The sequence below is a fragment of the Ascaphus truei genome, unplaced genomic scaffold (assembly GCF_040206685.1).
Source record: "Ascaphus truei isolate aAscTru1 unplaced genomic scaffold, aAscTru1.hap1 HAP1_SCAFFOLD_1564, whole genome shotgun sequence".
NCBI lineage: Eukaryota > Metazoa > Chordata > Amphibia > Anura > Ascaphidae > Ascaphus > Ascaphus truei.
Genome location: NW_027454454.1, coordinates 54169 through 71185, shown reverse-complemented (window position 1 = coordinate 71185; position 17017 = coordinate 54169). Strand labels below are relative to the sequence as shown.

Sequence of the window (17017 nt, the reverse complement as noted above, 5' to 3'; positions counted from 1 at the left end):
CGTGTTCAACCAGTGTTCCTCTCTCCCCCCCCCATTCTCCCCCCCCCCCCGCAGACGGACGTGTGCCGCTCCCTGCAGCGCCTCCATATGACAGTGTTCAGCCAGTGTTCCTCTCTCCCCCCCCCCCCCCCCCGCAGACGGACGTGTGCCGCTCCCTGCAGCGCCTCCATATGTCCGTGTTCAGCCAGTGTTCCATTCCCCCCCCGCAGACGGACATGTGCCGCTCCCTGCAGCGCCTCCATATGACCGTATTCAGCCAGTGTTCCCCCCCCCCATTCTCTCCCCCCCCCCCCCGCAGACGGACGTGTGCCGCTCCCTGCAGCGCCTCCATATGACAGTGTTCAGCCAGTGTTCCTCTCTCCCCCCCCCCCCCCGCAGACGGACGTGTGCCGCTCCCTGCAGCGCCTCCATATGTCCGTGTTCAGCCAGTGTTCCATTCCCCCCCCGCAGACGGACATGTGCCGCTCCCTGCAGCGCCTCCATATGACAGTGTTCAGCCAGTGTTCCTCTCCCTGCGGGAAGTTCCTGGCAGCCGGGAACAACTACGGGCAGATCGGCGTCTTCAGGTAAGGGGCGCAGCGCTCGCTCTGCGGGGGGAGGCGCAGCACTCGCGGGCGTGGCGTTATGTGGGGGACTTTGGTATCAGAATGCTCTGCTGAATGGGCTCAGTGACGCCATCTTTTTTACTCCCGCAGTCTGTCATCTGCTCTGAGCTCTGAGGCCAAAGAGCAGAGCAAGCGGCCAATCGCTCTGATTCAAGGTGAGGTTTTGGGAACGACGCTCTGCGGGTCTCTGGCAGTGGGTGGGGTGTGTGGGTGCGATGCTCTGCGGGTCTCTGGCAGTGGGTGGGGTGTGTGGGAGCGACGCTCTCCGGCTCTCTGGCAGTGGGTGTGTGGGTGCGATGCTCTGCGGCTCTGTGGCAGTGGGTGGGGTGTGTGGGTACGATGCTCTGCAGGTCTCTGGCAGTGGGTGGGGTGAGGGTGCGACGCTCTGCGGAGGGTGACGGTCTCCCCTCTGCAGCTCACCCAGGTCCTGTGTACAGTCTCACATCCACCGAGCGTCATCTCATCAGCGCCGGGGGACAACGAGGTGAAGGGCTGGAACTGGGGCGATGTCACCAAGAAGGTACCCCCCGCGCGACGTGTGCCTCCCCCTCTGCGACGTGTGCCCCCCGCCCGACGTGTGCCCCCCCGCGCGACGTGTGGCGCTTGCCCCTCCCCCCGCGACGTGTGGCGCTTGACACAGCCCCACCCCCCCCCGCGACGTGTTGCGCTTGCCCCCCCCCTCGCGACGTGTGGCGCTTGCCCCCCCCCCCTCCCGTGACGTGTGGCGCTTGCCCCCCCCCTCGCGACGTGTGGCGCTTGCCCCCCCCCGCGACGTGTGGCGCTTGACACCGCCCCACCCCCCCCCGCGACGTGTGGCGCTTGCCCCCCCCCCCCCTCGCGACGTGTGGCGCTTGCCCCCCCCCCCGCGACGTGTGGCGTTTGCCCCCCCCCCTTGCGACGTGTGGCGCTTGCCCCCCCCCCCCCTCGCGACGTGTGGCGCTTGCCCCCCCCCCGCGACGTGTGGCACCCCCCCCGTGTAACGCTTCTCACCCCCCGAGCGTGACTTCTCCTTCTCTCCCCAGGGCTGTGTGGAGTCGTGGTGCCGCCGCCCTCCCACCAAGTGAGACCCCCTTGGGAAATTAAAGATGGGGGGTACAGGGGGAGGGTGCTATAGATAGAGGCGCGGGGTGGGAGAAGTGGTAGGGGGCTAAATATTGGGGGGGGGGAGAGAGAGAGAGAGAGAGAGATTCTGTAAGAGAGAGAGAGAGATATAGATTCTGTATACGTGTGTGTGTGTGTGTGTGTGTCTTTGTATCCATCATGCCTACACACACACTGCTCCATGTGAGATTGGCTTAATTGTCGCCGCATTATCCTCACTTTTGGGCTGATGGATACAGGGTAACGTTCCTGTTGATGAGCGGCCGGTGGCGAGGACTCTGGGAACGTGGTCCCAGTGGGACAGGTTATTTAGGCCCCATTTCCTGTGGGACTCTGGGAACGTGGTCCCAGTGGGACAGGTTATTTAGGCCCCATTTCCTGTGGGACTCTGGGAACGTGGTCCCAGTGGGACAGGTTATTTAGGCCCCATTTCCTGTGGGACTCTGGGAACGTGGTCCCAGTGCGACAGGTTATTTAGGCCCCATTTCCTGTGGGACTCTGGGAACGTGGTCCCAGTGCGACAGGTTATTTAGGCCCCATTTCCTGTAGGACACTGGGGACGTTGTCCCAGTGCGACAGGTTATTTAGGCCCCATTTCCTGTAGGACTCTGGGAACGTGGTCCCAGTGCGACAGGTTATTTAGGCCCATTTCCTGTAGGACTCTGGGAACGTGGTCCCAGTGCGACAGGTTATTTAGGCCCATTTCCTGTAGGACACTGGGGACATTGTCCCAGTGCGACAGGTTATTTAGGCCCCATTTCCTGTAGGACACTGGGGACATTGTCCCAGTGCGACAGGTTATTTAGGCCCATTTCCTGTAGGACTCTGGGAACGTGGTCCCAGTGCGACAGGTTATTTAGGCCCCATTTCCTGTGGGACTCTGGGAACGTGGTCCCAGTGGGACAGGTTATTTAGGCCCCATTTCCTGTAGGACTCTGGGAACGTGGTCCCAGTGCGACAGGTTATTTAGGCCCCATTTCCTGTGGGACTCTGGGAACGTGGTCCCAGTGGGACAGGTTATTTAGGCCCCATTTCCTGTGGGACTCTGGGAACGTGGTCCCAGTGCGACAGGTTATTTAGGCCCCATTTCCTGTGGGACTCTGGGAACGTGGTCCCAGTGGGACAGGTTATTTAGGCCCCATTTCCTGTAGGACTCTGGGAACGTGGTCCCAGTGCGACAGGTTATTTAGGCCCCATTTCCTGTGGGACTCTGGGAACGTGGTCCCAGTGGGACAGGTTATTTAGGCCCATTTCCTGTGGGATTCTGGGGACGTTGTCCCAGTGCGACAGGTTATTTAGGCCCATTTCCTGTAGGACACTGGGGACGTTGTCCCAGTGCGACAGGTTATTTAGGCCCATTTCCTGTAGGACACTGGGGACATTGTCCCAGTGCGACAGGTTATTTAGGCCCATTTCCTGTAGGACTCTGGGAACGTGGTCCCAGTGCGACAGGTTATTTAGGCCCATTTCCTGTGGGACACTGGGGACATTGTCCCAGTGCGACAGGTTATTTAGGCCCATTTCCTGTAGGACTCTGGGGACATTGTCCCAGTGCGACAGGTTATTTAGGCCCATTTCCTGTAGGATTCTTTTTTGCAAGTAGTCATCATTGTCACGGGAGACGCGCTTAATAACACATTTATATTTCGTGGGTCCTGATTGAGCAGAACAGGTTGAGCAAAATAAACTGAGATTTATTCCGTTGATAGGCAAACACACGACAACTGCAGAATAAACGTAATAATTACACTCACGGGTAGAGAAACAGAGGATAATGTCCAGAAAGGTGGCAAAAAAAACCAGAAGATTGTTTTTTAAAATGTAGTCCATTTGCAAATTGCCAAATACATAGCCCCAGTCCAATCCTTCTGTGAATGGGCAAAGTCTTTTCTGGTTCTCTGGGGATTTTCTGAATCCCCAGGGCTAACGAAATCCTGAAGCAGGGCAAGTTTCCTTGTTGCGATGTTTTTAACCCCTTGCGTTCTGGAATCGTAGCTGCTGTACTTAGGTCTTATCCGCTTGAAGAAATCAGGTAACAGCAACAGCAAAAACAACACAGGAATCACCCAGGAATGAGGGGTACAGGCCTTTTTAAGGACAAGGGCCTGTGAAGGGATACATTAGCCTCATCCCATTGGCAAGGAAATATCTTCCTCCTATCAGAACCTGCCAGGTCACATGGGGCAAATCCTACAGCCAGCTCAGGTATCTCTGAGCATGCTCAGTGAGCAGCTTGGTAGCACTGCTAAGTAAAAAGGGGCCACTCATTTCTGGGGACGCAATGTCTGGAGTTTGGGTCCCGAGGTGTGAAATATCCAGGAGGAGTAACAGGATCTGCTACTCTGAAACATCCTGATTAAGTGACACTTTACGAATCTGGGATCTTTCATCCCAACAGGGGGCTCCTGTATGCATAACATTTGGTCCTTACTGCCTTACAAAGGCAGGCAGACAAAAAATAGCATCCTGCCTGTACATTTTAAAACAGGAACAGAAAGGCACTTCCCTGCAGGTAGAGATTAGCCTGCAAAATGGGGACAGCCATGCATATAGAATTAACCCCTTCATCCCCAACGCGAAATAGGGGTAACCAGCTGAGCCCACTGCCTTTATTAATGCGCTGATTACCCCCATTTTCGCCACAATCATTTGTCCTTTTTTTGCATTGATGTTTTTCAGGGTTTCCATGTGTTGTTGTAGTTTTATTATACAATACATCAGCTGCCGCGTTACGTCACAGCGCCGCCGCGTTACGTCACAGCGCCGCCACGTTACGTCACAGCGCCGCCGCGTTACCTCACAGCGCCGCCGCGTTACGTCACAGCGCCGCCGCGTTACGTCACAGCGCCGCCGCGTTACCTCACAGCGCCGCCGCGTTACCTCACAGCGCCGCCGCGTTACCTCACAGCGCCGCCGCGTTACCTCACAGCGCCGCCGCGTTACGTCACAGCGCCGCCGCGTTACGTCACAGCGCCGCCGCTTTACGTCACAGCGCCGCCGCGTTACGTCACAGCGCCGCCGCGTTACGTCACAGCGCCGCCGCGTTACGTCACAGCGCCGCCGCGTTACCTCACAGTGCTGCCGTATCTGGTTACCACGGTTACTAGGCGCCGCGGAATCGTTCCCAGGAACAGAGGAAGCCCTCATTTGTTTACACATAAACGGACCGCCTCCATGTGGACACATGCGCAATTGCATGACTCATTTACTTCCGACAAACAAGATGGCCGCCGCAAGACAGCGATGCTGTCTGATGACGTGGATCTCCGTCTCTCCGATTAGCTCCCTCTAATTGGATACACCTGGTGCATTATGGGTATAAATATACTCCTGGGTGCCATTGTCCTCTAGCACTCCCTGAGGAAGGTCCTTTGGACCGAAACGTTGGTTTGATCTGTGCTGATGTTGTCATGGAACCAGAACCACATTTCTGACTCACCCCCCTCTCCCCTTTGCAGTTTCTGCCTGTCAGATTTTATTCCCAGCTGCATGGAGTTTGCACACACATACTGTGCCTGTGTGATATGTAACAATGTTGCATTCCTTGCCTGCGAGCATAGAATCAGTGAGCTGCTACAGCAGTTTCTGAGATCCTCACCAGAATGGGCTAGTCTGCCCCCCATCCTGTTTGTTCAGAGGTAGTCTGCCCCTAGACTATTTCTTTACCCACACTGCCCCTCACTTCCTTTTCCACCCTGGAGACAGTGAGTACAGAACCCCTTCTCTGTTCATCCCCCATGGTGAGGCCATCTCTTTTTACAGGTTCCTAACTAACAATCACCACTACACACCATCCACAAGTATCTGTATCCTGCTGCCTTTTCTCAATAAAGTGGAGGAAATATTACAGGGCTTGGAGTGATTTAAAAGGGAGCTGTGTTAATGCTATCGGTAGCCATTCACACCAAACGTGGCCCTGGCTTCAGAAAAGATGTATTGTCTTTACAATTTATTTCCCATATTGCTTTGAGTGCTGCTTCTTTGTGTTCTCGCCTGGGAAAGCTTTGGTTCATATACTACTGATTTATGTAGCATGCACCTTGAATTGTGTTTTTTGTTTGGAGTGCCAGCGGTGCTGTTCTCTCTCTCTAGAGAGCGAGTGAGAGAGACAGTCATGGGAAAAAGAAAGTACACCCTCTGTGAGTTCTATGGTTTTACATATCAGGAAATAATAACAATCATCTGTTCCTTAGCAGGTCTTAAAATTAGGTAAATACAGCCTCAGATGAACAACACCACATGACATATTACACTGTGTGTGTGTGTGTGTCTGTGTGTGTGTGTATACGTATTGTCTTGTCTTGTATTGTATGTCTTTATTTATATAGCGCCATTAATGTACATGGCGCTTCACAGCAGTAATACACGTGGTAATCCAATAAATAACAGATAATATAAATAACAGATCATGGGAATAAGTGCTTTAGACATTAAGGAAGAGGAGTCCCTGCCCCGAGGAGCTTACAGTCTAATTGGTAGGTAGGGAGAACGTACAGAGACAGTAGGAGGGAGTTCTGGTATTACATGACATATTACACCGTGTGTGTGTGTGTGTGTGTGTGTACATACACACATGACATATTACACCGTGTCATGATTTATTTAACAAAAATAAAGCCAAAATGGAGAAGCTATGTGTGAGAAACTAAGTACACTCTTACTGCTTCCATAGCTTGTAGAACCACCTTTAGTAGCAATAACTTGGAGTAATCGTTTTCTGTATGACTTTATCAGTCTCTCACATCGTTGTGGAGGGATTTTGGCCCACTCTTCTTTACAACGTTGCTTCAGTTCATTGAGGTTTGTGGGCATTTGTTTATGCACAGCTCTCTTAAGGTCCCGCCACAGCATTTCAATCGGGTTGAGGTCTGGACTCTGACTGGGCCATTGCAACACCTTGATTCTTTTCTTTTTCAGCCATTCTGTTGTAGATTTGCTGGTGTTCTTGGGATCATTGTCCTGTTGCATGACCCAATTTCGGCCAAGCTTTAGCTGTCAGACAGATTGCCTCACATTTGACTCTAGAATACTTTGGTATACAGAGGAGTTCATGGTCGACTCAATGACTGCAAGGTTCCCAGGTCCTGTGGCTGCAAAACAAGCCCAAATCATCACCCCTCCACCACCGTGCTTGACAGTTGGTATGAGGTGTTTGTGCTGATATGCTGTGTTTGGTTTTGGCCAAACGTGGCTCTGTGCATTATGGCCAAACATCTCCACTTTGGTCTCGTCTGTCCAAAGGACATTGTTCAAGAAGTCGTGTAGTTTGTTCAGATGCAACTTTGCAAACCTAAGCCGTGCTGCCATGTTCTTTTTAGAGAGAAGAGGCTTTCTCCTGGCAACCCTGCCAAACAAACCATACTTGTTCAGTCTTTTTCTAATTGTACTGTCATGAACTTTAACATTTAACATGCTAACTGAGGCCTGTAGAGACTGAGATGTAACTCTTGGGTATTTTGCAATTTCTCTGAGCATTGCACGGTCTGACCTTGGGGTAAATTTGCTGGGACGTCCACTCCTGGGAAGATTGGCAATTGTCTTGAATGTTTTCCACTTTTGAATAATCTTTCTCACTGTAGAATGATGGACTTTAAATTGCTTGGAAATGGCCTTATAACCCTTCCCAGATTGATGGGCAGCAACAATTGCTTCTCTAAGATCGTTGCTGATGTCTTTCCTCCTTGGCATTGTGTTAACACACACCTGAATGCTCCAGACCAGCAAACTGCTAAAACTTCGGCTTTTATAGAGGTGGTCACTCTTGCTGATGATCAATTAATCAAGGGCATTTGATTAGCAGCACCTGTCTGCTACTTAGCATCTTAATTCCTATGGAAGCAGTAAGGGTGTACAGGCATACCCCGCATTAACGTACGCAATGGGACCGGAGCATGTATGTAAAGCGAAAATGTACTTAAAGTGAAGCACTACCTTTTTCCCACTTATCGATGCATGTACTGTACTGCAATCGTCATATACGTGCATGACTGATGTATATAATGCATGTGTAACAGGCTCTATAGTCTCCCCGCTTGTGTAACAGGCTCTATAGTCTCCCCGCTTGTGTAACAGGCTCTATAGTCTCCCCGCTTGTGTAACAGGCTCTATAGTCTCCCCGCTTGTGTAACAGGCTCTATAGTCTCCCCGCTTGTGTAACAGGCTCTATAGTCTCCCCGCTTGCGCACAGCTTCGGTGCAGGTAGGGAGCCGGTATTGCTGTTCAGGACGTGCTGACAGGCGCATGCGTGAGCTGGCGTTTGACTATTGGGCGATATGTACTTACTCGCGAGTGTCCTTAAAGCGGGGTATGCCTGTACTTCGTTTTTCACACATAGCTTCTCCATTTTGGCTTTATTTTTAAATAAATCATGACACGGTGTAATATGTCATGTGTTGTTGTTCATCTGAGGTTGTTTTTACCTAATTTTTAGACCTGCTAAGGAACAGATGATTGTTATTATGTCCTGGCACAGTTAGGTACAGAAATAATTGGACACTGACACCATTTTCATAATTTTGGCTCTGTACGCCACCATAATGGATTTGAAGTGAAACAACAAGTGAAACAACAGAGATGCAATAGAAGTGCCGACTTTCAGCTTTAATTCAAGAGGTTGAACAAAAATATTGTATGAAATGTTTAGGAATTGCAACCATTTTCATACACAGGCCCCTTATTTCAGGGGCTCAAATGTAATTGGACAAATTAACACAATCATAAATAAAATGTTCTATTTTAATACTTTGTCGAGAATCCTTTGCAGGCAATGACTGCTTGATGTCTGGAACGCATGGACATCGCCAAACGCTGGGTTTCCCCCTTTGTGATGCTTTGCCAGGCCTTTACTGCAGCTGTCTTCAGTTGTTGTTTGTTCGTGGGTCTTTCTGCCTTAAGATTTGTCTTCAGCAAATGAAATGCATGCTCGATCGGGGTGAGATCAGGTGATTGACTCGGCCATTGCAGAATATTCCACTTCTTTGCCTTAAACTCCTGAGTTGCTTTCGCAGTATGTTTTGGGTCATTGTCCATCTGTAAAGTGAAGCGCTGTCCAATCAACTTCGCTGAATCTGAGCAGACAATATATCCCTATACACTTCAGAATTCATCTGGCTGCTTCTGTCTTCTGTCACATCATCAATAAACACTAGTGACCCAGTGCCATTGTAAGCCATGCATGCCCATGCCATCACACTGCCTCCACCGTGTTTTACAGATGATGTGGTATGCTTCGGATCATGAACTGTTCCAAGCCTTCTCCATACTGCAAAGTCTAATCTGGCCTGCTTAATTGATGATGAAATAACGAAGGAATAGCCCACACCTGTCCATGAAACAGCTTTTGCGTCAATTGTTCAATTACTTTTGGTCCCTTGAAAAAGAGGGGGCTATATATTAAAGAGATGTAATTCCTAACCCCTTCCTCCAATTTGGATGTGAATACCCTCAAATTAAAGCAGATACACTGCACTTTAAGCCCATATTCATTATTTAACTGTAACTTGAATTTATTTTGGTACACAGCCGAAATAACAAAACTTGTATCTGTGTCATTATTTCCGGACCTAACTGTATGTAAAACCATGGAATTCAAAGAGGGTGTACTTTCTGTTTCACATGACTGAATATAGATTGGGGGAATGTATATAGAGGAGGGTATAGATTGGGGGGGGGATATATATAATATATAAGGGGATTGTTTGTGGACTTCAGAAGATTTTTTATTTTGTGTTCAGGAGCAGTTTGGAAACGCCGGAAATCAACAGCCTCGTCCTGAACCAGAAGGTAAGTCTCTGTCTCTCTCTCTCTCTGTCTCTCTCTGTCTCTCCTCCTCTTTCTCTCAGGATAACTGTCTCCTCCTCCTCTTTCTCTCAGGATAACTGTCTCCTCCTCCTCTTTCTCTCAGGATAACTATCTCCTCCTCTTTCTCTCAGGATAACTCTCTCCTCCTCTTTCTCTCAGGATAACTCTCTCCTCCTCCTCTTTCTCTCAGGATAACTCTCTCCTCCTCCTCCTCCTCTTTCTCTCAGGATAACTCTCTCCTCCTCCTCCTCTTTCTCTCAGGATAACTCTCTCCTCCTCTTTCTCTCAGGATAACTCTCTCCTCCTCTTTCTCTCAGGATAACTCTCTCCTCCTCCTCCTCCTCTTTCTCTCAGTATAACTCTCTCCTCCTCCTCCTCTTTCTCTCAGGATAACTCTCTCCTCCTCCTCCTCTTTCTCTCAGTATAACTCTCTCCTCCTCCTCCTATTTCTCTCAGGATAACTCTCCTCCTCTTTCTCTCAGTATAACTCTCTCCTCCTCCTCTTTCTCTCAGGATAACTCTCTCCTCCTCCTCTTTCTCTCAGGATAACTCTCTCCTCCTCCTCCTCTTTCTCTCAGGATAACTCTCTCCTCCTCCTCCTCCTCCTCTTTCTCTCAGGATAACTCTCTCCTCCTCCTCTTTCTCTCAGGATAACTCTCTCCTCCTCCTCCTCCTCCTCCTCCTCTTTCTCTCAGGATAACTCTCTCCTCCTCCTCCTCCTCCTCTTTCTCTCAGGATAACTCTCTCCTCCTCCTCTTTCTCTCAGGATAACTCTCTCCTCCTCCTCCTCTTTCTCTCCGTATAACTCTCTCCTCCTCCTCCTATTTCTCTCAGGATAACTCTCTCCTCCTCTTTCTCTCAGTATAACTCCTCCTCCTCTTTCTCTCAGGATAACTCTCTCCTCCTCCTCTTTCTCTCAGGATAACTCTCTCCTCCTCCTCCTCTTTCTCTCAGGATAACTCTCTCCTCCTCCTCCTCTCAGGATAACTCTCTCCTCCTCTTTCTCTCAGGATAACTCTCTCCTCCTCCTCCTCTTTCTCTCAGGATAACTCTCTCCTCCTCCTCTTTCTCTCAGGATAACTCTCTCCTCCTCCTCTTTCTCTCAGGATAACTCTCTCCTCCTCCTCTTTCTCTCAGGATAACTCTCTCCTCCTCTTTCTCTCAGGATAACTCTCTCCTCCTCCTCTTTCTCTCTGGATAACTCTCTCCTCCTCCTCCTCTTTCTCTCAGGATAACTCTCTCCTCCTCCTCTTTCTCTCAGGATAACTCTCTCCTCCTCCTCTTTCTCTCAGGATAACTCTCTCCTCCTCTTTCTCTCAGGATAACTCTCTCCTCCTCTTTCTCTCAGGATAACTCTCTCCTCCTCCTCCTCCTCTTTCTCTCAGGATAACTCTCTCCTCCTCCTCTTTCTCTCAGGATAACTCTCTCCTCCTCCTCCTCTTTCTCTCAGGATAACTCTCTCCTCTTTCTCTCAGGATAACTCTCTCCTCCTCTTTCTCTCAGGATAACTCTCTCCTCCTCCTCTTTCTCTCAGGATAACTCTCTCCTCCTCCTCTTTCTCTCAGGATAACTCTCTCCTCCTCCTCTTTCTCTCAGGATAACTCTCTCCTCCTCCTCTTTCTCTCAGGATAACTCTCTCCTCCTCTTTCTCTCAGGATAACTCTCTCCTCCTCCTCCTCTTTCTCTCAGGATAACTCTCTCCTCCTCCTCCTCTTTCTCTCAGGATAACTCTCTCCTCCTCCTCCACTTTCTCTCAGTATAACTCTCTCCTCCTCCTCCTCTTTCTCTCAGGATAACTCTCTCCTCTTTCTCTCAGGATAACTCTCTCCTCCTCCTCCTCTTTCTCTCAGGATAACTCTCTCCTCCTCCTCCTCTTTCTCTCAGGATAACTCTCTCCTCCTCCTCCTCTTTCTCTCAGGATAACTCTCTCCTCCTCCTCCTCTTTCTCTCAGGATAACTCTCTCCTCCTCCTCCTCTTTCTCTCAGGATAACTCTCTCCTCCTCCTCTTTCTCTCAGGATAACTCTCTCCTCCTCCTCTTTCTCTCAGGATAACTCTCCTCCTCCTCCTCTTTCTCTCAGGATAACTCTCTCCTCCTCCTCCTCTTTCTCTCAGGATAACTCTCTCCTCCTCCTCCTCTTTCTCTCAGGATAACTCTCTCCTCCTCCTCCTTCTCTCAGGATAACTCTCTCCTCCTCCTCCTTCTCTCAGGATAACTCTCTCCTCCTCTTTCTCTCAGGATAACTCTCTCCTCCTCTTTCTCTCAGGATAACTCTCTCCTCCTCCTCCTCTTTCTCTCAGGATAACTCTCTCCTCCTCCTCCTCTTTCTCTCAGGATAACTCTCTCCTCCTCCTCCTCTTTCTCTCAGGATAACTCTCTCCTCCTCCTCCTCTTTCTCTCAGGATAACTCTCTCCTCCTCCTCCTCTTTCTCTCAGGATAACTCTCTCCTCCTCCTCTTTCTCTCAGGATAACTCTCTCCTCCTCCTCTTTCTCTCAGGATAACTCTCCTCCTCCTCCTCTTTCTCTCAGGATAACTCTCTCCTCCTCCTCCTCTTTCTCTCAGGATAACTCTCTCCTCCTCCTCCTCTTTCTCTCAGGATAACTCTCTCCTCCTCCTCCTTCTCTCAGGATAACTCTCTCCTCCTCCTCCTTCTCTCAGGATAACTCTCTCCTCCTCTTTCTCTCAGGATAACTCTCTCCTCCTCTTTCTCTCAGGATAACTCTCTCCTCCTCCTCCTCTTTCTCTCAGGATAACTCTCTCCTCCTCCTCCTCTTTCTCTCAGGATAACTCTCTCCTCCTCCTCCTCTTTCTCTCAGGATAACTCTCTCCTCCTCCTCTTTCTCTCAGGATAACTCTCTCCTCCTCCTCTTTCTCTCAGGATAACTCTCTCCTCCTCCTCCTCTTTCTCTCAGGATAACTCTCTCCTCCTCCTCTTTCTCTCAGGATAACTCTCTCCTCCTCCTCTTTCTCTCAGGATAACTCTCTCCTCCTCCTCCTCCTCCTCTTTCTCTCAGGATAACTCTCCTCCTCCTCCTCCTCTTTCTCTCAGGATAACTCTCTCCTCCTCCTCCTCTTTCTCTCAGGATAACTCTCTCCTCCTCCTCTTTCTCTCAGGATAACTCTCTCCTCCTCCTCCTCTTTCTCAGGATAACTCTCTCTTCCTCCTCCTCTTTCTCTCAGGATAACTCTCTCTTCCTCCTCCTCTTTCTCTCAGGATAACTCTCTCCTCCTCCTCTTTCTCTCAGGATAACTCTCTCCTCCTCCTCTTTCTCTCAGGATAACTCTCTCCTCCTCCTCTTTCTCTCAGGATAACTCTCCTCCTCCTCCTCCTCTTTCTCTCAGGATAACTCTCTCCTCCTCCTCCTCTTTCTCTCAGGATAACTCTCTCCTCGTCCTCCTCCTCCTCCTCTTTCTCTCAGGATAACTCTCTCCTCCTCCTCCTCCTCTTTCTCTCAGGATAACTCTCTCCTCCTCCTCCTCCTCTTTCTCTCAGGATAACTCCTCCTCCTCCTCTTTCTCTCAGGATAACTCTCTCCTCGTCCTCCTCCTCTTTCTCTCAGGATAACTCTCTCCTCCTCCTCTTTCTCTCAGGATAACTCTCTCCTCCTCCTCCTCCTCCTCCTCTTTCTCTCAGGATAACTCTCTCCTCCTCTTTCTCCTCTTTCTCTCAGGATAACTCTCTCCTCCTCTTTCTCCTCTTTCTCTCAGAATAACTCTCTCCTCCTCCTCCTCTTTCTCTCAGGATAACTCTCTCCTCCTCTTTCTCTCAGGAAAACTCTCTCCTCCTCTTTCTCTCAGGATAACTCTCTCCTCCTCTTTCTCTCAGGATAACTCTCTCCTCCTCTTTCTCTCAGGATAACTCTCTCCTCCTTGCTGGTGGAAGCTCTAAGATTCACTGTATGGATCTGGAGACCGGAACTTTCACAGTAAGTGGCGAAACCGTGAACTGCCCCAGAGGTGCCAGGCTCTGTATCCCTGTGCTGTGCCAGGCTCTGTATCCCTGTGCTGTGCCAGGCTCTGTATCCCTGTGCTGTGCCAGGCTCTGTATCCCTGTGCTGTGCCAGGCTCTGTATCCCTGTGCTGTGCCAGGCTCTGTATCCCTGTGCTGTGCCAGGCTCTGTATCCCTGTGCTGTGCCAGGCTCTGTATCCCTGTGCTGTGCCAGGCTCTGTATCCCTGTGCTGTGCCAGGCTCTGTATCCCTGTGCTGTGCCAGGCTCTGTATCCCTGTGCTGTGCCAGGCTCTGTATCCCTGTGCTGTGCCAGGCTCTGTATCCCTGTGCTGTGCCAGGCTCTGTATCCCTGTGCTGTGCCAGGCTCTGTATCCCTGTGCTGTGCCAGGCTCTGTATCCCTGTGCTGTCCCAGAGGTGCCAGGCTCTGTATCCCTGTGCTGTCCCAGAGGTGCCAGGCTCTGTATCCCTGTGCTGTCCCAGAGGTGCCAGGCTCTGTATCCCTGTGCTGTCCCAGAGGTGCCAGGCTCTGTATCCCTGTGCTGTCCCAGAGGTGCCAGGCTCTGTATCCCTGTGCTGTGCCAGGCTCTGTATCCCTGTGCTGTGCCAGGCTCTGTATCCCTGTGCTGTGCCAGGCTCTGTATCCCTGTGCTGTGCCAGGCTCTGTATCCCTGTGCTGTCCCAGAGGTGCCAGGCTCTGTATCCCTGTGCTGTCCCAGATGTGCCAGGCTCTGTATCCCTGTGCTGTCCCAGAGGTCCCAGGCTCTGTATCCCTGTGCTGTCCCAGAGGTGCCAGGCTCTGTATCCCTGTGCTGTCCCAGAGGTGCCAGGCTCTGTATCCCTGTGCTGTCCCAGAGGTGCCAGGCTCTGTATCCCTGTGCTGTCCCAGAGGTGCCAGGCTCTGTAGCCCTGTGCTGTCCCAGAGGTGCCAGGCTCGGTATCCCTGTGCTGTCCCAGAGGTGCCAGGCTCTGTATCCCTGTGCTGTCCCAGATGTGCCAGGCTCTGTATCCCTGTGCTGTCCCAGAGGTGCCAGGCTCGGTATCCCTGTGCTGTCCCAGAGGTGCCAGGCTCGGTATCCCTGTGCTGTCCCAGAGGTGCCAGGCTCTGTATCCCTGTGCTGTGCCAGGCTCTGTATCCCTGTGCTGTCCCAGAGGTGCCAGGCTCTGTATCCCTGTGCTGTCCCAGAGGTGCCAGGCTCGGTATCCCTGTGCTGTCCCAGAGGTGCCAGGCTCTGTATCCCTGTGCTGTCCCAGAGGTGCCAGGCTCGGTATCCCTGTGCTGTCCCAGAGGTGCCAGGCTCTGTATCCTTGTGCTGTCCCAGAGGTGCCAGGCTCGGTATCCCTGTGCTGTCCCAGAGGTGCCAGGCTCTGTATCCCTGTGCTGTGCCAGGCTCTGTATCCCTGTGCTGTCCCAGAGGTGCCAGGCTCTGTATCCCTGTGCTGTCCCAGAGGTGCCAGGCTCGGTATCCCTGTGCTGTCCCAGAGGTGCCAGGCTCTGTATCCCTGTGCTGTGCCAGAGGTGCCAGGCTCTGTATCCCTGTGCTGTCCCAGAGGTGCCAGGCTCTGTATCCTTGTGCTGTCCCAGAGGTGCCAGGCTCGGTATCCCTGTGCTGTCCCAGAGGTGCCAGGCTCGGTATCCCTGTGCTGTTCCAGAGGTGCCAGGCTCGGTATCCCTGTGCTGTCCCAGAGGTGCCAGGCTCGGTAGCCCTGTGCTGTCCCAGAGGTGCCAGGCTCGGTATCCCTGTGCTGTCCCAGAGGTGCCAGGCTCTGTATCCCTGTGCTGTCCCAGAGGTGCCAGGCTCGGTATCCCTGTGCTGTCCCAGAGGTGCCAGGCTCTGTATCCCTGTGCAGTGCCAGGCTCTGTATCCCTGTGCTGTTCCAGAGGTGCCAGGCTCTGTATCCCTGTGCTGTTCCAGAGGTGCCAGGCTCTGTATCCCTGTGCTGTTCCAGAGGTGCCAGGCTCGGTATCCCTGTGCTGTCCCAGAGGTGCCAGGCTCGGTATCCCGGTGCTGTTCCAGAGGTGCCAGGCTCTGTAGCCCTGTGCTGTCCCAGAGGTGCCAGGCTCGGTATCCCTGTGCTGTTCCAGAGGTGCCAGGCTCTGTAGCCCTGTGCTGTCCCAGAGGTGCCAGGCTCTGTATCCCTGTGCTGTCCCAGAGGTGCCAGGCTCTGTATCCCTGTGCTGTCCCAGAGGTGCCAGGCTCTGTATCCCTGTGCTGTCCCAGAGGTGGCAGGCTCTGTATCCCTGTGCTGTCCCAGAGGTGCCAGGCTCTGTATCCCTGTGCTGTCCCAGAGGTGCCAGGCTCTGTATCCCTGTGCTGTCCCAGAGGTGCCAGGCTCTGTATCCTTGTGCTGTCCCAGAGGTGCCAGGCTCTGTAGCCCTGTGCTGTCCCAGAGGTGCCAGGCTCTGTAGCCCTGTGCTGTCCCAGAGGTGCCAGGCTCTGTATCCTTGTGCTGTCCCAGAGGTGCCAGGCTCTGTAGCCCTGTGCTGTCCCAGAGGTGTTAGGCTCTGTAGCCCTGTGCTGTCCCAGAGGTGCCAGGCTCTGTAGCCCTGTGCTGTCCCAGAGGTGCCAGGCTCTGTAGCCCTGTGCTGTCCCAGAGGTGCCAGGCTCGGTATCCCTGTGCTGTCCCAGAGGTGCCAGGCTCTGTATCCTTGTGCTGTCCCAGAGGTGCCAGGCTCTGTATCCCTGTGCTGTCCCAGAGGTGCCAGGCTCTGTAGCCCTGTGCTGTCCCAGAGGTGCCAGGCTCTGTAGCCCTGTGCTGTCCCAGAGGTGCCAGGCTCGGTATCCCTGTGCTGTCCCAGAGGTGCCAGGCTCTGTATCCCTGTGCTGTCCCAGAGGTGCCAGGCTCTGTAGCCCTGTGCTGTCCCAGAGGTGCCAGGCTCTGTATCCCTGTGCTGTGCCAGGCTCTGTATCCCTGTGCTGTCCCAGAGGTGCCAGGCTCTGTATCCCTGTGCTGTCCCAGAGGTGCCAGGCTCTGTATCCCTGTGCTGTCCCAGAGGTGCCAGGCTCTGTATCCCTGTGCTGTCCCAGAGGTGCCAGGCTCTGTAGCCCTGTGCTGTCCCAGAGGTGCCAGGCTCGGTATCCCTGTGCTGTCCCAGAGGTGCCAGGCTCGGTATCCCTGTGCTGTCCCAGAGGTGCCAGGCTCTGTATCCCTGTGCTGTCCCAGAGGTGCCAGGCTCTGTAGCCCTGTGCTGTCCCAGAGGTGCCAGGCTCTGTATCCCTGTGCTGTCCCAGAGGTGCCAGGCTCTGTATCCCTGTGCTGTCCCAGAGGTGCCAGGCTCTGTATCCCTGTGCTGTCCCAGAGGTGCCAGGCTCTGTATCCCTGTGCTGTCCCAGAGGTGCCAGGCTCTGTATCCCTGTGCTGTCCCAGAGGTGCCAGGCTCTGTAGCCCTGTGCTGTCCCAGAGGTGCCAGGCTCGGTATCCCTGTGCTGTCCCAGAGGTGCCAGGCTCTGTATCCCTGTGCTGTCCCAGAGGTGCCAGGCTCTGTATCCCTATCCAGCCTTGGAACGTCTATTGTCCCCCAGGTGCCCTGAATAGAGAGGACCTTCTATAATCAAAGA

At 52.6% G+C, this 17017-nt stretch overlaps 1 protein-coding gene across 1 annotated transcript in view; it reads left to right on the top strand.

Annotated features, from left to right (window-relative positions):
• Positions 1-382: 382 nt before the first annotated feature.
• The window catches only part of THOC6 (THO complex subunit 6), a 40308-nt gene continuing 23673 nt past the window's right edge, over positions 383-17017 (top strand). Inside the window, 7 exon segments of the mRNA XM_075581763.1 lie at positions 383-566; positions 696-760; positions 1021-1076; positions 1078-1125; positions 1628-1665; positions 9440-9488; positions 13363-13434. Of these exon segments, the coding sequence (XP_075437878.1) occupies positions 412-566; positions 696-760; positions 1021-1076; positions 1078-1125; positions 1628-1665; positions 9440-9488; positions 13363-13434 (483 nt within the window). The 5' untranslated portion in view covers positions 383-411.